The sequence below is a fragment of the Oryza glaberrima genome, chromosome 1, assembly GCF_000147395.1.
Source record: "Oryza glaberrima chromosome 1, OglaRS2, whole genome shotgun sequence".
NCBI lineage: Eukaryota > Viridiplantae > Streptophyta > Magnoliopsida > Poales > Poaceae > Oryza > Oryza glaberrima.
Window position 1 is genome coordinate 8,386,319 of NC_068326.1, and position 24,348 is coordinate 8,410,666.

At 40.1% G+C, this 24,348-nt stretch overlaps 1 protein-coding gene across 1 annotated transcript; it reads left to right on the plus strand.

The window, feature by feature from the left end:
• Positions 1-19,433: 19,433 nt before the first annotated feature.
• On the plus strand, positions 19,434-24,342 carry LOC127784757 (N6-adenosine-methyltransferase non-catalytic subunit MTB-like). The gene is made up of 7 exons (XM_052312122.1): positions 19,434-19,813; positions 20,507-22,395; positions 22,510-22,593; positions 22,768-22,872; positions 22,983-23,091; positions 23,629-23,780; positions 23,883-24,342. The coding sequence occupies exons 2-7, from the start codon at positions 20,698-20,700 to the stop codon at positions 24,027-24,029; spliced, it is 2,295 nt and encodes a 764-aa protein (XP_052168082.1). The 5' UTR covers positions 19,434-19,813; positions 20,507-20,697; the 3' UTR covers positions 24,030-24,342.
• Positions 24,343-24,348: the final 6 nt, after the last annotated feature.

A 24,348-nucleotide genomic window follows, 5' to 3' on the forward strand; every position in this document is an offset into this window, starting at 1 on the left:
GATTAATATGTTTTTTAAAATAACTTTCTTATAGAAAGTTTATTAGAAAACGTATCATTTAATACTTTGGGAAACATGTGTGGAAAGAAACATATTTCTATGAGTAAATTGCGTCAGTGGTATACGAACTTGGCAGGTGGGTGCAATTTAGTGCAACAACTTGAAAAATATGCAGACCGGTACATGAACTTAGCAATCAAGTGGATTTTGGTCAAAATGTTGTTACATACATATGATTCAGCCTATTTTGTTTGTTTTACTATAAGCATAACTATTAGATTATTGGTTATGAGTACAATTGAATATATTTGACTAGTAGAATCTCTTGGAAATTATGTTACAACAATTTTTATGCACTTAGTTTTAATGATCATTATATTTTTTATTGAAATCGACAGGTTATTTTATTATTGCAAGCAAGCAACAACAATACATCTAGACCATTATTATTTGACAATCATTATAACTTATTAGATTATTGGCAATGATGACTGCTTTTTTTTATTACGTGACTTAAAAGGTATGGTGTCTAATATTAATTTTTTAACTAGAATATACGTACTAGCCAAGTTGTTGGACCTAAATAATCATTTTTAAGTTGTTGTACTGGATCGCATGTACATACCAAGTTTATATACAATGGATGCAATTTAGTATATTTCTATGTTACCTTTACGGCTTTACTGTAGGCGTCATTCCTAGAACACATGGGATATAACGTGGCTGGACTGGACTCTCCCGTGTTCGGCAGGAGCCCATGCATTGCGCGCGTCTCCTAGTACTCGGTAGCTCGCCCTTCCCCGGGTAGAAATTAAACGGGAGAACTGACGGACGCCGACGTGGCATCGCCATCTACGGTCATGAGCCCACGAGGGCATGTAGAATGGTACTCCCTCGTATTTCACTGTATGACGTCATTGATTTTTTTGATAAACGTTTGACATTTCATTTTATTTAAAAAATTTATGTAATTATAATTTATTTTATTGTGATTTGATGTATCATCAAATGTTCTTTAAGCATGACATAAGTATTTTTTATATTTGCATAAAAATTTGAATAAGACGAGTGGTTAAACGTTGATTAAAAAGTCAACGGCGTCATACATTAAAATACGGAGGGAGATAACTAATAACGGGCTCTTTTTATTATCATGCAAGTAAATTTGGTGACGTGGAAAAAAAAGAGAAAATGAATGAGAAACATCGTTGTTACGTATGACAACAGCTTAGAGTCGACTCTTAGTATTTATTAAAGGAAAGTTTATTGCATGTGAAAAAAGAAAAAAAATATAATAAAAAATATTTAGTGCATTAATTATTTAGAAATTTTATTGTCTCTTAGTCTGTAGTAATACTCCATCCGTTTCGAAATGTTTGACACCGTTGACTTTTTAGCACATGTTTGACCGTTCGCCTTATTCAAAAACTTTTGTGAGATATGTAAAATTATATGCCTACAAAAAATATATTTAACAATGAATCAAATGATAGGAAAATAATTAATAATTACTTAATTTTTTTAATAAGACGAACGATCAAATATGTTTAAAAAAGTCAACAGCGTCAAACATTTCGAAACGGAGGGAGTATTAATTAATATATAGAGAGCTCATGGTACACCCTGAGCCAGCCAGCCGCGATCGATCGATGCCGTGCGCTGCGCGGGCGGTGTCACCGTGTCCGCACTCATGCAGAGGTATTTGCGTCGTCGTGTCGCGGTGGAGGGAAACGATCGACGAGCGAGTGAACAACCGGCACAATTCCATGCCCGGCCCGCACAACTGTTGAGGAGTCATGGGGCTAGCTAACAGCTCAAAGCTCACCTCCTGCTCGTACTCCTTCCGTCCCAATATACAATATCTATTATTTAACTATTTAGATTTGTATTACTAATATATGTTATATCTTATATTATATATATTTATATTGGAGTAAAGTCCATCACCGGTCTCTAAACTTGTACCGATGTGTCATCCTGGTCCCTAAACTCGTAAATCGACCGTTCAGATTCTCAAACTTGTTCGACTGTATCATCTTGGTCCCTAAACTTGCAGATCACTCGTTTAGGTCTTCCAACTTGTTCAGATGTGTCACCTCGGTCCCTAAACTTGGATTTGAATATCATTTGGGTCAAATAGGACGATCTAAAGACTTTATATTTAAAAATAATTCATAACTTTTCCATGTGAACTCTAATAAAGACAAACTTTATATTAAACTTGTAGCCCTCGACGTGATCTACAACTTTGTAGTTGAATTTTTTTATTTTAAGTAATTTTTTGTCCCAAAATGTAATTTTAAAATTAAAATTTCAAAATCTATAAACATGCAACAATATTTTGGGACCCTAAACAGTTTTAATTCAAAAACTTTTCAACTACAAAGTTGTAGGTCGCGTCGCAAAGTTCAAACTTTCAGAACCATCGACTTTGGAACAAGTTAGATGATCGTAGCTTCGAAATCTTTGCCTTCCACTCTTCTTCTATACATACTCTCTCCGTCCCAAAAAAACACTCAACCTAGTATTGGGTCTGATGTTTTTCTAGTAAAACGAATCTGGACATCGTTGTACTAGAAAACCTCCCATCCAATACTGGTAGAATTTTTTGAGACGGAGGGAGTAGAAGAAGATGAACATTGAACAATATATGTTTTTAAGGTTGTGTTTTTAAGTCGATGTTCTTAAGTCGATGTTCCCAACTTCACTAAATGGTACATTTAGAAAAATATATTAGTTTCTTTAAAATATCATATTAATCTAACTTTTATTTTTAATTAGTACTTAATAGGGCCAATGGACGTTTCATTTTACAGGCCATAGAGGAAGGGTTTCCAATGCAACACCTACTCTCGAATGCACTCTAAAGCAACACACACGCTTTTAAAGCCACTAGCAAAATCTTCACCAACCAATCAAGTGAGCCTAATGTGGCCGCTACGGCACTGCCTAAGGTTTACAATCCTATTATTGAAAAAAAAAACTCATCAGCTATATCTCTAATTTTCTAAAAAGAAACACTAAAATCATGCTTTTTTTTTTACTTGACTGGAAACCGAGTATTTTTGTGTTATCGAGCCAGCTCAATAAGTCCGACCTGCAGTAACATTCAGTGATACCAACTTAGCCTTAATAGTAGGGATCACAATTCCGACGAAAACCGGTCGAATTCCGCAAAATTTCGAGGTTTCGACGCGGCTCGAAAGTAGAAGCCGTCTGAGATTTCATTGAGATTCATCCAAATTCAAAATTGAATTGATAAAAAAGAGGAAAAAATTAAATAAAATCTTATATATGGTATGATATTCATAGAACCTATTGGGATATAAATTTTTGAAAAAAAATTGATGTATTCTGTGTATTTAAATGAAATTTACAGTAGGGAAGAAAAGAATAATGAATTAAAAAAAGGAAAAAATAGTTTACCTCTTTTTCTTGTTACCGATTGAAATTTCGATGATTTTGCTTGGAATTTCGCCAAAGAGGACCAGTTTTCCCGAGCTTATCGGTAAACTCAGGGAATTTGTAGTCAATTTTTGGTTTGTGAAATTTGTTCGGAATCTACCGGATGTGGCGAAAACCGTCATTCTGCCAGAGCTTGAAACAGAAGGCTATCTCAGAATTGTAAGCCCTGCTTGATAGAGTACAAGTTGTAATAAGCTGGCATACCTTATAAATTATGGTAGAGAAATGTGACAAAAAAAAGTTGGCCGAGCCTAAAGATGAACCATCCATCCAACACTAGCTACTCCCTCCATTTCATATTAGAAGTCAATTTGACTTTTTTCTAGTTAATCCTCTTTTAGGTTTGATTAAGTTTATAGAAAAAAAATAGCAACATCTACAACACCAAATTAGTTTCATTAAATATAACATTGAATATATTTTGATAACTTATTGTTTGTTTGAGTTAGAAATATTGCTACATTATTCTATAAGTTACCGATGTCGCCGCTAAGAGCGTACATTCCCCTAAAACCAAACAGATGGAGCAGGGGAAAGGGAAAAGATATCATGTGATGAACACGAAGAAGGGGAAGATCCGAAGAGGGGATCGTACCGATGACACTACTTGCTTCTCTCTTTCCTTGGTCTGGCAGTGATGAGAAGATGAGGTGATGCTGTGACGACGAGGTGGGAAGGCAAGAACCGAAACCGAGACATATAAAAACCGGCCGTCTCTTTCTCGATCTTGCCGCGATTTTATCGCCTTTGTTGCCTCTGCCTCTGCCTCGGCCAGGTGTGGCCCTCCTGCCTGCCTGCCTTGCCCTGGGCATGTGGCTCCGCTCGCTCACTCTTCTCATGTCTCTCTCCAACTCTCATGTCGTTGCGAAGGCCATGCATGGGGTACAACATACGACGAGTACGAGTCTATTATGACGATACTCACCTTAGAGGTCACTTTTTAAAAAAATGTTGCATATGACCTCTTTCTTTTCTGACTAAACTGCAGATTTCATCGGTACAATTTTTCAAACCGCTAAAATATGTTTTATGCAAAAACTTTTTATATAGAAGTTGCTCTAAAATATCAAATAAATCTATTTTTTAAGATTTTAATAATTAAAACTCAACTAATAACACGCTAATGACTTTCTAGTTTTATTTCCCCTTAATTAATCCTCATCTTCATCACTTGCGAATAGTAGCATTGTATTATTTTGAAGTTTCAATAAGTATTTGATGATCTAGTAACTAGGTTATTTGTAAATGTTTCAGCAAGTGTTTCTATTTTTATTTTTCAACAATTACAGATTCGATATATCACGCGTGATACAAAAATATTTCAATGAAACCAAGTATTTCACAAATATATTATATGTTTCGTATGACTTTTAAATGTTTTACTCGTTGGGACTTCATGTTTCATGTAGTGATAACCCGATATATTTTTTAATGTTTCACTTGTCTGAAACATGTTATTAAGTGGGTTGAAACAATAATTTTATAACTTAGGAACAACGATTGCTTTTTTAGACATATATATCCTTCTGTCATGTAAGATTATGTTATGAAGATTTATTAAAAAAAATCAATGGTGCAATTAGATCATACATTGATATGTATTTTAGAAAAAAAAATATTTAAAACAAGATAAAAATAAATATACATGTAAAAAAACAGAGAAAGGATTAGAGGACAGAGACGGCATGCTCTAAGCTTGCATGCGGTGGCACATGCAATGGTATACAAACGATAGTGTTAGTCTAGCAGGCACGTGGAACATAAAGATAGCACGTAAGTAGGCAGGATGGGCATTCGATATTTGGTGAAATAATGCACGTCCGGCGTGAAGACTCCTCGATTTGGGAAATTTCTTCCCCCGGCCTTCTGGGCCAAGGGAAAAAAAATCGGGCGTTTCATCCCTCAACCCGAGCGAGCAGAAAAAGCAAAAAGTAGAAAATCAAAAGAGTCATCATGCAAGGCTTCAATTGTGCATGCAGTGTGGGACTCCTGAAAGGCACAATCATGTTGAGATGGACATGTGGTGTATTAAGGGTGTGTTTGGTTCACGGGCGAGGTTGGATGGGATATGACAATATTAATTAACAACAAAAATAAACTAAGCATCCCTAATAAATCCTAATCTTAAAAATAATAATCACTAATTAATAACACAACATGCTAACTATAACCAATTAGTTGCTAATGATCGCAGTTAGGAAAGGTGGATGATCTCATTGGGACTTAATGTTTAGTGTAGTAATGACCCAATATATTTTCAATGTTACACTTTTCTGAAACATTTTATTAAATGGGCTGAAACTAACTTGAACAAAATTGCTGCTTTTCTGAGATAAATATATCATCCGATTAAAATATAGTCATGTAATATCTCGTTATAAATATTTAATTATAAATGCAATGATGCTATCATGGATATGCGTTTCAGAAGAAAAAATAGTTAAAGCTAGATAAAAAATGAATATGCATTTACTAAGAAAAGACAGAGAAAGAATTTGAGAGCAAACACTACTTGCTCTGTGCTTGCATTGGGCGGCACATGCAATGGCATGCAAAATGATATTGTTAGCCTAGCAGGCATGCATGCGCATGAGACGTAAGGATAGCACGTACTCCCTTTGTCGAAAAAAAAATTAACTTCTAGAGTTTAAATTAGTTTAAATTTTGTTAAAAAAACCAAATTCTACCATCTTACCTACTCTCAGCACGTAAAACGAGAAGTTTTATTTCTTCAGTACCCTTTAACTAAATACCACTCTTATTACTTTTTCAATGATTAAGATCATTTTAGTCATTCTCACTCTTCACTAATTCCATCTTGGGATGCTACAAATTTTTTTTTAACAGATGGTAGGTGAGACGCGCGCCGGATATTCGTTCAGCGCAGAGTCTCCTCTATTCGGGAAATTGCTTCCCATTGTCCGTTCGAGCGAACGGAAAAAATGGGATGCTTCATCCCTCAACCCAAGCGAGTAGGAAAAGCAGAAAAGTAGAAAATCGAAAGAGTCATAATGTATTGCTCCAATTGTGCATACAGTATGGGACTCATGAAAGGGACCATCAGATTGAGATGGACATGTGGTGTATTAAATCATTTGAATCTTCAAAATTCACATGATTATTTTCTTAAACCACTTATCTTATCTATGATCTAATTGTATCGTTAAATCCGTTATAATTGAATCTTTATATATGATATTTCAATATATTTTCAATGTTGCACTTGTCCAAAATATTTTATTAATTGGATCGAAACAATATTTTCATAATTTTGACGGTTGATTTTTTTGATATATTTCAATCAAAAAATAGTCACGCAAAATCTCGTTACAAAAATTTACTTACAACAAATACAACGATATAGTCGGATCACATAGTGGATATGTATTTTAGAAGAAAAAATATACACGGAGTCTCCTCTCAGAGTTCGACTACAACTAGCACGGAATAGATCATCTCTATCGGACTGAAATCTTCGTCTGTCAGAAATCACGAACCAAAGTTAGGCCGAGTTTAGTTCCAAATTTTTTTTTCAAACTTCCAATTTTTTTATCACATCAAAACTTTTCTACCCATAAATTTCTAATTTTTTTATCACATCGTTTCAATTTTAACCAAACTTCTAATTTTAATTTTAGCGTGATGTTAACACACACGTCCGCGCGCGCCTGGTGTTTCGCAGATGTCAGTGGGCTCCGTACGTGTGCGCCCTCGCCCTTCCCCGGAAACAGCCGGCTCGGGTAGAAAACGGGAGAAGCGACGGGCACCGACGTGGCGCTGCCATCTCCGGCCAGGCAGAGGCGATGTCACCGTGTCCGCACGCATGTGACATGTCGCCGCGTCCCACTTCTCACCCAGCGGAGGAGGAAACGACGAGAAAAAGAACCACCGCGCGTCAGAATTTCACACCCGTAACGTACACCGTACGTTCAGCACTCATGCATGTGATTGCTCCTAGCCAAGTTCAGAACCATCGACAGGTAACTTTCACCACCAGGCACCAAGGGCCCGTGTAGTTTGCGAACGGGAATTTTTGACGTGTCACATAAATTTAAAATATTAAAAATAGACTAATAATAAAATAATTTTAAGTATTAAATATAGACTAATAACAAAATAAATTACAGATTCCGTCTGAAAACTGTAAGACGAATTTATTAAGCCTAATTAATCCGTTATTAGCAAATGTTTACAGTAGCATCATATTGTCAAATCATGGCGTAATTAGGCTCAATAGATTCGTCTCGTAATTTACATGCAAACTGTGTAATTGTTTTTTTCGTTCATATTTAATGCTTCATCCATGTGTCCAAACATTCGATGCGATAGGGTGAAAAATTTTAGTTTAGGAACTAAACATGGCCCAAGTGAGAGGATCAAAGCTTCAAAAACTTCGTCTTCCACTCTTTCTATAAAATATACTCAAGGTATAGCTCAAGATACAACGGAAGATAAACAGTATAGCTCAAGGTATTAAATAGCGTTGTAGTGGCTGCTACAGTGAAAACGGACCTCTATCACTACCGCTATGAGATAGCGAACTAGAGATAATATTTTGTTACTTAGTGGTCGCTATTACGCGCGTCCGTTATTGTACTCTGCTATCGGTTTTGTAACCCGCTAATACACTTAAACATGGTTCTTTATGTATGGATAGGTTTAATTAAGGCTTACTTTTATATATTATTCATTTATGTTATTTTGTAATTCTTATGGTATAAAATGTTTGAGTAATTAAGCATGTTGCCTAAAACTTGTAAATTTCAAGTAAAGTGTAATTTTATGGTTTTAATTTGAATCTCGCAATTGGAACTTAGTGTTCGCAATAACACCCACTATCCACAATCCACTGTCCGGACACTATTTTGATACCAACCCATTATCTGTAAGTATTCATTACCTTGTATAGCAACTTATACATTTTTAGAGGTCACTAAACCTTTGCCAACCAGTCGTGTGATAGCCTGATAGGTTTAAGGTAACAACTACCAAGGGTTTAAAATCTTGTCATTTAACTTGAAAAACCACACTACAAGATAATTGAGCTATTGCCACCAATTTATTGCAACGAAAAATAATTCGGGGCAATATATTGTACTATCGCAATGATAATTTTTCTGTGACAAATAACTATACTTTGTTGCAACGATTTACAATCGTTGTTTTATTCAATATTTTTGTTGCAATAGGAAATAAGCTATCGCCACAAAAATATTATTATTGCAAAAAAACATGTTCTATCGCCACAAATTTAATTTTTGTGGCAATTTACACAGTACATGGTACTTTCACTATTTTCTATTGCCATGATCAACAAATTCGTTGCAATAAAAAATTTATCATCTCATAATTTAGCTTATTCTTTTCATATGGACACGGATTAGGACAAATTTTATATAAAATTTATACCTCTCGATGAGATCTACAACTTAAATTTTTCATTTGAAATCTTTTAAATACTCAAATTCATGATTCAAATCTCAATTAAGCAGTCTCAAATGGAATCATATGCATTTTAAACAAAATTGATGCGTAGGTGAGTTGGTCATGGAGAGCACGCGTGAGGGAGAGATCTTGGGTTCGAATCCTAGCCATGACAAGATATCAAAAGAAAATAGTTAGGATGATAAATTAATATTGAAATATTTAATTTGGTACGTAGAACTAATGCAACACATGGAGTGGTGGCAATAGTTATTTATTGCAACGATGTGAAGTGTTGCAATATATATTTTTTGCCACATACATTTTATGGCAATAACAAAATTTATTACAACTAAATAAAAATCGTTGCAATAACCTATTACCACGCTATTTATTATTACGGCTAGCAACGATTTTAAGATTGTGGCAACATGTATCTATTGCAACAATTTTAGCATTGATGCTACGATTTTTTTCGTGGCAATAAATTATTTTTCTAGTAGTGCCACTTGTGAGCGATATATCATGTTTCTTGTAAAAACCATTGGTAAACTAGTAAAAACCATAAAATCTGAATAAATTTTGTCAAAATTTTAAATTTTTGTTTATTTTTTAAACTTGACCGGGAAATTGAGTATTTTGTGTTATCGAGCCCTTCCAAGAAGTATGGTTTTCACGAAAACAAGACCGGTTTTCATTGGGATTATAAACTGATCTGCCACTACCTCCAACAGTGAATCATTTGTACCGACTTGTACCAAATAGAGCACAAACTGTAATAATCCGCAACACCTTATAAAATATCATAGAGATATAACTGGCATACAGATCTAACAACAAGGATACACATTGCTGCCACACCTAAAGATGAATGGTGGTTCTCCCACTAATTGCTAACTATCTTATAATCCAAAATTTTGCGAAAGAGCCTCTAACTTAGTGGTTACAAGAGTCTCAGTCCTGAGTTCGACTCCCCGTGAGAGCAAATTTTTCAGGATTTAACGGCATTGTGCTTTCAGTGGTAGGCGACGTATCCGTCGACTACGAGGCGCATGTGGGGACTTCGTCAATCTCAAGGGTTTACCGGCTCAGTCTTCGAAGATGCTCATAGGTGACTGTACGTGTGTTGTGAGTGTCTGCGTTGTACGTTGTACTGTGTAATTCTTAAAAAAAAAATCCAAAAATTTTAAATATATAGTCTTTTGTTAGGATAAATATGACCATTTTTGCTAATTTTTAAGGGAATAGATACAATATATAGACTTTTGTTAGGATAAATATGACTGTTTCTGCTAATTCGTAAGGGAATAGATACGATTGTGGAGTAATTTGTGCATGACTATATTTAGTGAGAGAAAGAAAATTATAGCCTAGACAAATCTAACTAAATTAATATTTGCTAAAAAAGATTATATTTTCAGTATCTATAATACTAACTCTGCGCGTTCATCAAGGACATATGCGAACATTCTGCAGCGTCTAGAAGATTGTTTTGCTCTCAATGACATTTATATTTAATTTTAAGACACGGGAACATGATGCATAAATTTCAGAAGTAATTTAACAAAATTAAATAGTTACTATATACAATATTAAGAAAATATAGTTAAAGATATATTTTTGAACACGTCGGTGGGAGTACGATCGTAGCGTACACCCCGCGAGCGGTGCGATCGCGATCGATCCGCTGCGCGCGCGTCTAGGTTGCCACACTTGCCACGGCACGCATGCGGCAGCGTCGTGTCGCGGCGTCCCAGCGGAGGAGGAAACGACGAGCAGAATTCCACACCCGCACGCTGTTCAGTAGTCATGGGCTAGCTAGTAGCTCACCTACTACTACTCCTAGCATCATGGCCCCCATCGGTTGCCACACAAAAATAAATCAAGGTCAAAAATTAACTTTTAGAATTTAATTTTGAAGTTATATTTTTAATATATTTTCAACGTGATTTTCTTAGGATTAATTTTTAAATTGCTAAAAGTTTTACATATAAATTATTTTTTTATCGCTAATAAGCTGTCACGATTTATGATAAGTAATTCAAAACCATCGATGTAAACAACACACGGTACCAGTGGAGTAGGTCAATTTGGCTGCTCGCTCTGAATCGCTGGAGATAGAGCAGCATGGATCGGAGCAATCCAATCAGCTCTACGCTTCTCACTTGAACCTGTTCATGTCTACTCCCTCAATCCCATAAAAAACCAATGTAGTACTAGATGCGACACATTCTAAGAGCAGGTACAATAGCAGACTATTAGCCAGCTGTAAATATATTTTAATGAGATAAAAGATGAGAGAGAAGATCAGCGGGCTACAGATCGCCAGCTGCAGTACGGACTCCAAGACGTAATGTGTGTATTACATGTGGGACCATATATTAATAGAATAGTAAACAACTATTGTATGAAATGGTTATTAGATCGGTTATAGATGAATTAGAGCCAATAGTGGGCTATACTATTAAACTTGCTCTAATGCTACGAATCTGAGATTTATTGTACTAGAATAAATCATATCCAGTTCTAGATTTATTTTTTTTTGGGACGGAGGGAGTATATGAAACTCTGAAACTTCTCATCGAAAACTATTTCACAATTTCAGATTTTTTTTCCCAACGAGGATAAGTTCAGTTATCACCATCACGCAGGATAGGCACAGACAATGCTGCTCTCGATCCATGCCAAATCGCACCAGACGAAACAAATTCAACCAGAAAAAAAAAAATGAAAAACACTAGCATCAGACAATTAATCATCCACATGCCAATATTATTTGCACCAGAAAATTAAATCAGGGTGTCAAAAGAACGGATTGATTAATACGTACAAAATGTACAATCGCAATAATTAATGCCCTCCCAAGTAATTAGTAGAACATGCCTAAATACAATAATGATGAGCGATTAAGACAATCCCCTGAGCTGTCAGGTTTTGTGTTCGCTGCACATAACCTAATATTCGATCTTTTTCATGGGGTTCAAATTCAGTTCATCCGCCAGGTAGGTCTAGTATGCACACACACCGTCACTATGATTGATCCACATGAAAATGATAGTACACTAATTTTGCTGGATTTTCATGCGCTGGCTGTCTACATATGCCATCACCAACTTCTCTTTTCTCAAAACTATTATATCTGCAGTTTCGTCAGTTGTGAAGAAGGCCACTTTAATTTGGTGGCCTTATGCAATTTGATAATGACAATAATGAGGCGATCAGAAATCATATGGCTGTAAAGTTCTCCGTGCACACGTTTTTTAAACTACTGAACGGTATTTTTTAAAAAAAAAACTATATACGAAAGTTGTTTTAAGAAATCATATTAATCCATATTTTTTAAAAAGTAAATACTTAATTAATTATAAGAAAAATATGTCACTCCGTTTTTCGTGCGGAGGAAGTGAGTTCCCTACTCAATATAACAAACACTGTCTATGTATTGCTCAGGGGCAGATCCAACATGGGGTGGCGGGGTCTCGAGCCTCCACTACTGACGTAAAGACTACTATAAGAGCTCTCATGAAGATCCCACTAAATTTTTTTACCATATGTATATGGAATGATGGACTGTAATTCTATCTTCCGCTATTGGTATTGCTCCACCAGATAATTAAAAGAACCTGTAAAGATATCATCAGAGAGAAAAAAAAAAAAAGAGGTGGATGAATCATCAGAGCATATCCATTCGCATCGGGAAAGGACGATGCTCGCTGGGATTTGGCTGTACCTGACTGACAGTGTTCGTCGCAACGCGAGAACCAGCTAGAGCTAGCCTTTAAGCTTGGCTTTGCTCTAGTTGTTTGTTTCTTGGTCACTTTCTTCCCCTCGATTGATGGATGAGAATATAAGATAAGAAACGGATGCAGTTGCCATGGTGTAAAGCTAATTTGCCATAAGACATATACGTATTGATTGGCAGCGATTTATCCCCCGAAATAACGGGGCCTGCTTGGATCGAGCTTTCTCCCAATAATGCCATGTTCTGATGCTAGCTCGATCGCCGCTTCCCATTTTGAACATGACCTTGTTTGTTCTCTTGTGTTTTGTTTTGCTTGGTATGATGGTATCAGGTAAGGCGCTGGTAATAAACACCACTGCTCCGAGACACAATTATGCTCGCTCCGTTTTTAAATATTTAACACCGTTAACTTTTTTAAATATATTTAACCGCTCGTCGTATTCAAAAAAAATTTAAGTAATTATTAATTCTTCTCATATCATTTGATTCATTGTTTAATATACTTATATTTATACATATAGTTTTATAAATTTCATAAAAGTCTTTCAATAAAATGAACGGTTAAATATGTGCTAAAAAATTAACGATATCAAATATTTAGAAATAGAGGGGTCTGTGGCATCAAATTTTCAGGCAGAAGAGTGTATATAACCTATCTCTACTACTTGAGAAGAGAAGTCTTTTTGTTCCTTTCCCTCCGCAGAGTAGGCTTCTCTTTCGTGAGTGTAATCACCCTCCTTAAAACCCGAAAACAAGTTGAATAATATATGATTTCAATATCCACACTCCGAGCCAATCCAGTTATATGGGCATATAAGTTGATAAATCAATGTCAGTTGCTATAGACGAGCATATTGCTAGTCTATCTAAAGTAATAGTGATGCATAATATCATCAAGGAAATCTTCTGCTATTCAGGATAACATATCGATGATACGAACTTTGTATGGTCTGCTGAATAAATATAAAGAGAAATCCATTAATTGGTGAAACTTTTTGTCCAACATCGAATAACATCTTTTATAATCTAATCCTCCAAATTTCTAGCCTTACGGTAAAAAATATTTAAAGAAGTAGGGCATCCCTTCTTTCTATATAGTTAAGACCCAAAGCTGATTTGTGGTTAAGCCACGTCACCTGTAAAATCTCAGCCATTCAATCTAAATTGCGATCTAATCTGGGCGCTCGGTCTTCTCCTTTCTCAGCCGCCGCCAGATGCGCGCTCTTTCTCCGTCCCGCATGCGCCCGCGTGAGCTGCACTGTGGGCCCGCCGCAGATGCGGGTTCCCCTCGCCCACCGCGCTCGCTTCTCCTCTGCCCCCGTGCACGCGAGCAAGATGCGGTGTGGTCGATTCCCCTCCCCCGGCGTGCTGCTTCCCCCAGCACGCGCGGGCCCACCAGCCGGCTTGCTCGTTTCTCCTCCCCGTGTCGCATTGCCTCTGCCGTCCCCCACGCGCCAGCTACACCGCAGCGCCGCGCCCCTGTAGCCCTAGCCTGGCACTGCTGCAGGTATCGCGCGTTTGAAGAGCCCTAGCACCATGCCGGCTTCAAACGCCCTTTCCCTCATCCTTTTCAGCATTAGAGACGGTATTCACTTCCTCCCTTAATCACCTGCATTTACAATAAAAACCGCCAAATTAATTGGGTGAGGAGGCGCAGGGGTTAATACAAGTCATGTGCTCTACTCACTGCAACAATTTTACTCAAGATTGTCGCATCGCCTACTCATGGCCCTGTATAAAACGGCCAGCCTCTCCGGTTCTACATCCGTCATGGTCTCCCTTTGAATTCCTCTCCTCTCATATTCACAACAGGCAAGTTAAATCTGGCTCTCAGAACCATAAACAGATATTCGGATCATGCGAGTGTGAGAATGTCTTGCTGTTTATTCTTCGCAGTTGCATATGTTGAGGCTGCTATTGTAATTTTCTTCTTCTTGATGCAGCGTTCACATTGGGAATTTTGGTTACCGTACCATATCCTGCACATTGCTTCTTCTTCAGTATCAAGGTTGGTCCACTCCCACTGTGTTTCTTCCGTTACTTCTGCATCACCTTTTTGCTTACATACATATATATTATATTGCTGAAAATAGTTAACCCCTAATTTTTATTGATCCAATAATGGTTAATGGTTAATGGTTTATGGATATGTATTTGGGCTATGTGCGAAGGGAATGAATTCAGGTACATATCTGATAGTTTCAGAGATTTGATGGTTACGACTTAGGAGCATGGTGAAATCTAAATCACTATATTTTTTTTTCTAAATAAGCTGCTCTAGGTTTGTTGACCCCGTGTTCACAAGTTTGGGTTGCTTAGTGCAGATTGCAATTGCTGTCAGGCAATGCTAATTTCAACTTGAAGTTTTGTTTATAACTAATGGCCAAGTAAAGTTGTTGGTTGCTGAATTTTCACACTAATCTTTAAGTTTTACATGGTTAGATAACATATACATGCTCATCTCTTTGTTTTGAATCATATTGAGTCAAATAAATCTTCTGTTTTTGGTGCTTCCTGTTTCATGTGTGCAAGTCACTGAAACAGCTCCGAGAAATTAAAGTTTATGGTGGAACAAACATGATAAAGGTGAGCCTTTTGTAAAATCATATTAGCATTTCATGAACGATTTGACAAAACCAATTTCTAAGGGTCTAAGATGTGTCCGGAATTGGTCCTTCAAAATTGTTTGTACTTTTCTGTGGGCATGATTTTATAGGACTTAGAGTTGTTTGGTCTGATCGAATTCCTTGGCACATTTCAGTAGCTAAGTGTAATTTGTTATTACGTGCTTTACTCTAATTGTGTCCTAGCAAAAGAAAATGTAAGAGCATGAATGGCTAATTGTTTTTTAGTTGTAGGTGATATACCCGTCGAAGAACAAAACATCCTTCGGTGACCAACTAAATGTTAAAAATATGCTGACCCTATCTCTTGGAGGTGCCTCATAGAGTTAGAGTGTGCATATGTGCCTTTATAGGGATAAGTGTGTGAGTGTGTATATGAGCTTGTATCTTTTTATTGTTGTCCAATTTTTTTCTTGATCCTTTGACAACAAGATCCTTTGACAACTTGTCAAGATCCTTTGACAACAATTTTTTTAGGGACTGTTAGGTTTCACTGAATTAAAAGATCGGAATTTCACTTACCCCAAATCAAACACTGGATTTGAGGAGGCGTGCAGTAGACTCCAACCTAACATGAAGCAGGAGAGAGGAATAGTAAGCAATAAGCGAGTGAACAAAATATACACAAGGATTTAACATTTCCCCTTATTAAGCAGAGATATTTAATTGTTGTACTAGATTACGAGTGTGTACGTACTGTTGAAACATTTTGTAGCGAGTATTTAAGTTTGCTATATCGATTCTCTCTTTTTCTCTCTACCTATGGAATTAGTTTATTTTACATGTAGCATATTATCTTCTCTTAAAACATCATCCATACGAATTTCATCCAAATTATTTCTATAAAATCCCGCAGCAACGCGTGGGTATCATCTAATTAAAGCAAATGAGAAATACCTAAGACTAGCAAACAAGCGCTCACCATCACCACGCTTTCACCGGCACTGGAAATCACCACGTTTAGCCTACCCTCCGTCCGGCATAGCCACTCTCCGCCATGGCTGCCTACCTCGCTCTCCACCGTCCAAGTCCAAGTCCAACACACTAGTGTTGTGTTGTGACTCCGATGACAACACACACAGCCGATTCTTCAGTGTTGCCCCTTGTCCGCCGAGGAGCTCACCAAGCCTGCCCACCATCTTCTCTCTCCCAACCACCTCAAGGGCCTCATCATCCTAGCTCGCCTCCTGCATTAATTCGCTAGTAAGAGCATCTCCAACAACCTCTCCAAATGACTCTCTAAGCTAAATTTTAGCCATTCCAGCGAAAAAACGTGCTCCAACAACCTCTCCAACCGAATGGCTAAACCATCCGGTTGGCCAAAACCCTCCCTCCACTAGCTAAATTTGGCAAGCCAAAAATCACTGGCCATCTGTGAGCCCCACACACACATTCCGGCTTTCTCACTCGCATGGCCCCCAGTGCCGACGTCTCCCGCCACAACCGCCGCCGTCGTCCGCGCCGCCGTCTCCCTTTCCTCGCAGCGGCTCCTTCTCGTCCTGATCTGCACGCCCATGCTACCGTCCTTGATCTGCTGGCACAACGCCGCCGTTGTCGGCCTCCTAGTGCGGCGAGGGAGGGAGGGAGTGGCGGCGGGGCAGCTCGACGCCTTCGCCACCGCCTCCGCGGCGTCGCCGTCATCCACGCCGTCACCGGCCGCGCCATCGCTGGCCGCGCCGTTGCCCGCCGCAACCGTCGCTGCCGTCCGCGACCTCCACCATCGTTCGCGTCATCGTTGGCCACGCCGTCACCTTGCTTTCCTCACTTTCGCCGTCGCCTGGCACGAGCAGAGGATTGGAGAGAGGGGGAGGAAGAAGAAAGAGGAGGAGAATGACAAGCGGGGTCCATTGGTTAATAGTGAGTGGAATGTGGAGAGTCTGTTGGAATAGAAAATAAATTTGACTCTCTAAATTTGTACCAGGCTAGCCAATAGGTATTTGGAGAGTCAAAAATAACCATTATGTTGAAGATGCTCTAAGGCACTCGCTGAGATTTGGTCACCGAAGTAAAGGAAGAAGTCCGATCTAAATCGGTTGTCTTTTTACACATATATTTTTAACGATATTTTTTTTCAATCCATATTTATCTTTGTTACATTTTGATTGTGTTCATGTGTTTTATTTTGTTCAACCGGAGCCCTCTGTCACATCGATGGTTTCTTGATGTTGCAATTAGTAGTTTTTTTAGTGTTATATATGGTTAAAATATTTTTTATTTTAAGTGATATAAAACATAGATAGGGTCCGACCTGTAGTCACTTCCGAACGTTAGGCCATTAAAGTATACTTTGACTCCCTCACTTGTAACCCGAGTATGATTCATGACCTCCAACCATAAAACCGGGTATATCGACTCCTCCAACTATCAAAACCGAGCAAACTCTACCCCTAGGTTGTTTGGGAAGCGGTTTTAGCTGACATGGCGCCCACATGGCGGTGTTGACCCAGTCTTGATCCCACGTGTCGTCGACGTGTCGCTTATGTGGCATTAGAGAAAAAAAATTGTGGGACCGACATGTCATTCACACAAAAAAAAATAGTGTAACCCACCGACATGTGGACCCCACATTTCATCCTCACCTCCCCCTCTCTCTCTCTCTCATTTTTTCCTCTCTCACCTTCCATCAGCCGGAAGAAGCACGAAGCACGAAGCGGAGAGGTGACGAACTGACGATGGCCGGCGAAAGCACGAGCTCCTCCCCGAAGCCGCAGTCAGGGGAGGGAGGAGGAAGAAGGCGGTAGCGCGTGGACGGCCGAAGAGCTACTTAGGCTGTGTTTGAGGAGAGGAGATAGAGGAGATTGGGAAGATACGCAAAACGAGATGAGCCGTTAGCACATGATTAATTGACTATTAAGTATTTTAAACTTCAAAAATAGATTAATATGATTTTTTAAAGCAACTTTCCTATATAATTTTTTTTGCAAAAAACGCACCGTTTAGTAGTTCGGGAAACGTGCGCACGGAAAACGAACAAAACTCACTCACAATCACCCGGATCACCCAGGAAAGAACACAACCTTAGCTTATCTAAAAACATATCCGGAACAGTGAAAGCATATGCAAGCATGCATATGCATCGATCGATCGATATATACATATGCCCAAATTAAAGCACGGCTAGCTCCTCCCCGGTAGGTGGACGGCCGGCGAGCTCCACGCTCACACACGGACGCCGGCGAGCTCCTCCCCTGGCGCGCAGACGGCAGGCGAGATCCTCCCCCACGCGCGAACGCCGGAGAGCTCCTCCCCGGCGCGCGGACGGCAGGTGAGCTCCTCCCCCGTAGGCGGACGGCAGGCGAGCTCCAACCCGGCACGCGGACGGCAGGCGAGCTCCTCCACCGCGCACGGACGCCGACAAGCTCGCGGGACGGCCAGCAGGCTCCTCCCCCGCGCGTGGATGACCGGTGAGCTCCACACTCGGCAGGCGGACGGCCGGCGAGTCTTCCCTCACGCGTGGACGCCGGCGAGCTCCTCACATAGTAGGCAGACGGCCGGCGAGCTCCTTTCCCACGAGAGGACGCCGGCGAGCTCCTCCCCCTGCGCACGGATGACCGGCAACCTCGCGGGACTGCCGGTGGGCTCCTCCCCCGCGCGTGGACGGCCGGCGAGCTCCTCCCCCGTATGTGCACCGTCGCCGTCACCGCCGCCCTGCCTCTAGTGTTGGAAGGTGAGAGGAGTGTAAAAGATGAGAGAGAGAGGGGGGAGAGGTGAGGATGACATGTAGGGCCCACATGTCCGTGGGTCCCTCTATTTCTTTTTGTGTGAATGACACGTCGGTCCCACAATTTTTTTTATTACTTTTGTGCCAGATAAGCGACACGTCGACGACACGTGGGACAAAGACCGGGTCAACACCGCCATATAGGCGCCACGTCAACCAAAACCGCTTCCAAAACCACCCTGCATCGGTTTTGATAGTTGGGGGCATCAATATACCTGGTTTTGTTTTGTGGTTGGAGGTCATGAATCATACTCGGACCATAGTTGAGGGAGTCCAAGTATACGTTTTCCGATGATATACACGTGCTTGTTTCTAGTGGGACGTATCAGATAGCCCGCAATCATATTCCGACCCAATTGAAATCTGATACCGGGCTGAGCCGTATCCATTACTAGAATGAATATACGGCCCAATTGAAAGCTTACAGGCACGGCGTGAGCGCGGCGTGGCTTAGCCCAAATCGACCGACCGATCGATTCCAGGAGCGTCGAGCGCCTCCGCCGCGCTCCGCCGCCGCCGCTGCTCTCCCCGCCCCTCGCGGGGAATTCGCGCGAGGCGTCGTCGGCGGAGAGCGCGCTGTGGTGCGCCGCCGCCGCCGCGGCACCCTACGCCCTTGTCCGTGTTGAATAGTACTACTACCATATAAACAGTCCGTCGCCGGAGGTTCTGCTAGGGTTTCGGCGAGCGGGGTGTGAGGTGGGCCGTCCGCCGCCCCCTCGGCTTGGAGCTTGGCCACCCCCTCGGCAAGGCCGGCGCCGCGCTGCTCCGCCGCCTTCCCCTCTCCCAGCCAGCGCGCGCCGCCGCCTTCCCTGAGTTCCTCCCTGACGGATCCCGCAGGTTCCTTGCTATTAGTAATCGTTAATTTTTTTACTGGGTGATTTCATGTTCTTGTAAAGAATTTCAGGGTAGAAATCCGAGTAATTTCTTCTCTCTCTGTTGATGTTTTTTTTCCATCAAATTTTCTGTTCATGCGTATCTACATGTTTGTACAGCCAAACTTGAAACTGTGCATGCGCATCACCTTCATGCCCAAAATTTACATGAATTCCTTCCAAACATAGTATCACCTTCATGCCCAAAATTTACATGAATTCCTTCCAAACATAGTAAAGGAAATGGTAACCAAACAATGCATTCCTTCCAAACACAGTAAAGGAAATGATAACCAAACAATTTCTTCCTTTCATTACTGTTTGCGGTTTCAGACTCTTACCAAACACCACCTTAATTTAAATCTTGCTCCAGTTTTGCACCTTATTTGACATATATGCACTGTTGTATATTACCCAGCCCCATTGTTAAAGAGGAACGTAGTAGATGTGTACTACTATACCACAGTATATTATCTTTTGGGGTTTGAAAGTAAGCCTTGTTTCCATGAAAAAAATGTTCCGACATCCTTCCTTTGTATCGAAGACCTTGTTTCAATTAGTTGTTTACATATTTAACGCAAGCTCACTTGTGTGGTACGAATTCTGTAATGCTATTATGTGCTGCAAGTATAATATATTTTTTCATTCTTTTATGTAGTGAAACCTGAAGTTTTTAGCCAATGGTTTCTGAGATCAGCTGTATTATTCAGATTTGTGTAGTGAAACCTGAAGTTTAGCCAATGGTTTCTGAGATCAGTTGTATTATTCGGATTTATGCCGTGAAACCTGAAGTTTAGCCAAAGGTTTCTGAGATCAGTTGTATTCTTCGGAGGAGGGATAACAATATTTATGTTCTTGCAGTTGGCTGACTATCATTTGAGAATGGACTCACGATCACCAAAAATTCCAAGGAGAAGTCCTGATTCCAAGGATAAGGACTCTGATAGGAACAAGGAAAGAGATGCCAAGAATGATTGGGACTCATCAAGAGCATATGGCTCTGAGACTGATTGCAAGGAGGAAATGTGTGATAGCAATAAGAGGAAGGGTTTGACCATGGGGGAAATTGTTGTTGACAATAGCAGATCAGTGGATAGTTGTCATGAAACTGAATTGCATGTGTTAAGAGATGATCGGCAGGATAAAGCTGTAGAGATAAAAGATATTTTGCATGATGGAGTTGCAAAAAGTGACTATGCTCAATTCCAGATAGACTTGGATAGTGAAAGAAGGAATGGTACGGGAGATAACTCAAGGGTGGATGTCCTGAGAGATGACAAATTAGACAGCGGAAGGGACAGAAACTGGAGCGACAGAACACGGGAGCCTGAAGGATCTAAGGACTATGTGAGGAATCGTCAGTGGCAAGATTCTAAGGAGGCAAATGATTCTGAATGGAAGAATGCACATGAAAGACTAGATGGTGGGAGTTTCCATGGGCGAGCTGGTTACCGGCGAGATTCTAGGGGTAGATCTGAAAGTATTAGAGGTTCTTCAACCTATGGAGGTCGGTATGACAGTTCTGATTCAATAGAGATCCGACCAAATAACAATCTTGATTTTGGACGAGAGGGCTCTGTTTCTGGAAGAAGATATGATGTGGGAGCTCATCGGGATGCAACACCTGGAACGAATGGTGATAAATCCGCCAATCCTGAAGCAGATCAAAGTGGTAGTACCAGCACGATTTCTCAATTTCCTCAACATGGTCCTAAAGGTGATAGATCCTCAAGAGGAAGAGGTAGACCAAATAGCAGGGATTCTCAAAGAGTTGGAGGCACATTACCAATTATGCCCCCTCCTTTTGGTCCTCTTGGTCTGCCACCAGGACCAATGCAACATATTGGGCCTAATATTCCCCACTCTCCAGGCCCTCTTCTACCTGGTGTTTTTGTGCCGCCATTCCCTGGGCCTCTTGTGTGGCCTGGGGCACGAGGTGTTGATGTGAATATGCTTTCTGTTCCACCCAATCTTCCCATCCCTCCAGTTGCTGCTGAACATAGATTCGCTCCAAGTATGGGAGCTGGGCCTGGTCATAATATTCACCTAAACCAAATCGGCTCTGGAATAGGTGCTCCGACAAATGTGTCTGGATTGAGTTTCCATCAATTGGGCACGCAAAGTCGTGAAATGGCACATGATAAACCGCCTGCTGGTGGTGGTTGGACGCCACATAGAAACAGTGGACCAACCAGAAAAGCTCCTTCAAGGGGTGAGCAGAATGATTACTCACAGAACTTTGTGGACACTGGCATGCGACCTCAAAATTTCATTAGAGAACTGGATCTTACAAGTGTAGCAGAGGACTATCCAAAATTGAGAGAACTCATCCAGAGGAAAGATGAAATTGTTGCCAATTCTGCTTCACCACCAATGTATTATAAGTGTGATCTGAGGCAACATGTTCTTTCTCCAGAATTTTTTGGTACAAAGTTTGATGTTATTCTTGTGGATCCTCCATGGGAGGAGTATGTTCACCGGGCACCAGGAATCACAGATCACATAGAGTATTGGAATGCGGAGGAGATTATGAATTTAAAGATTGAGGTTGCTCTCTTTGTTTAGTTGTTTCATTCTTTCGGTTTTGGATCTGAAGTCTTCTTTTGGTGTTCAATTTATGCATACAATTAATGTGCTTCAGTGCATTTTACGATCATACAGGCTATAGCAGATACTCCATCTTTTGTCTTCCTTTGGGTTGGTGATGGTGTAGGTCTTGAGCAGGGCCGTCAATGCTTAAAGAAGGTGAGGTGGATTTTAATAGTTGTGCAATTATTCTTTATAGTAAGGCCATCCAGGCTTCTGTAAGCTTGGATATCCGTTAATTCAAGATCTGTAAATGATTGCACGTAGCTTTTTTAATAAAAAAAATCAACTCATGGATGAAATGGATCCTGACTGAAGCTTGTCTTTGTCCAGTGGGGATTTCGTAGATGTGAGGATGTTTGCTGGGTAAAAACCAACAAGAAAAATGCAACACCCAGTCTGCGGCATGACTCTCATACAATACTGCAACACTCAAAGGTAGTGTTATACTTGACTTCAATACTTTATGCTCCAGAACATCTATCTTCTGTTTTTACCTCATTTTTTCTTTATCTTGCTTGTGAAGTTTCACTCTTTTATTTATCCAGGAGCATTGCTTGATGGGTATTAAAGGAACAGTGCGACGTAGCACTGATGGACATGTTATCCACGCTAATATTGACACAGATATAATAATAGCTGAAGAACCAACCGATGGTATTGTTTCTTATGTTCTATTTCGATATTCTTATTCTTCATATATGCTTTGTGTACTGAATTGCTTTGTGGCACAAGGCTTTACATGTACAGTCTACGCCATTATTTTTGTTGAGAATGTCAGTATGGCACATCTTTATGAATAATTATGGTATTGTCCTTTCATATGTAAGTTCATATTTTACCGGCACTGTCACTAAATTGTTATGCTATCTACTATTTGTTATGCATGATTTTGTTGCCTTCCACAACACCACTTAGCAGATGAACTTTTCTCCTGTTGGTTTTGCTAGTCGTTCGTTTGTTTATGTACAGAACAAATTTTGAATTTTCTTCCAATTTTATTGTACAGATATGTTCTCATCTGTTGATTCTCTAGAATGCAGCTTGGGGATTTAATTCTCCACGTTTCTGTATTTTAGAGTATAGCTACTTTTGAATAGTGCATATTCCTAAGCATACTGTTTTGGTTGAGTATGGTTAGCAACAAATGAAATTTGTGTACTGATGCCTGGAACTGTTTGCCTGATCATACAGGCTCAACTAAAAAGCCTGAAGACATGTACAGAATAATTGAGCATTTCGCTCTTGGAAAGAGGCGCCTTGAACTCTTTGGAGAGGATCATAACATTCGTCCTGGTTGGCTTACTCTCGGGAAAGGTTTATCGTATTCCAACTTCAACAAAGAGGTAAAGAAAGCTGAAAGCCCAACTTTATGCGTGTGTACCCGAGCAAGGAGTTTTCATGAGTTCCTCATATGGTGATTTTTTTTTTCACATTCTTTCCTGCAGGCTTATATCAAGAACTTTGCAGACAAGGATGGGAAAGTATGGCAGGGAGGCGGTGGACGAAATCCTCCTCCGGAGGCTCCCCATCTAGTTGTGACGACACCTGAGATTGAGGGCCTCAGGCCAAAGTCACCCCCACAGAAGAACTAAGGGCAGCAGCCATTGGGCTCTATAGGTGTGGTTGCAAGTGCACTTACAAGCGAGCAACCTGGTAGAATATCCCCGAGATCAGTAGTTACCGTGATTGGTTCAGACTTGAGAGGCTAATTTTTTCGTACCTGTAGCTTTATTACATCGCATTTCCTCTTATTGAAGTTTAGCTGAGGTGGTGCGGATGGATATTCAGTCTAACAGACACAATGAACGCTTTGTTGTATGACTTGTACAGTACTGGCTGCTCGAACAGGATGGTTCAGCTTCCAGAAATTTGGCAACGCTCCATTTCAAAGAAAATCATTCAGTATTTGCC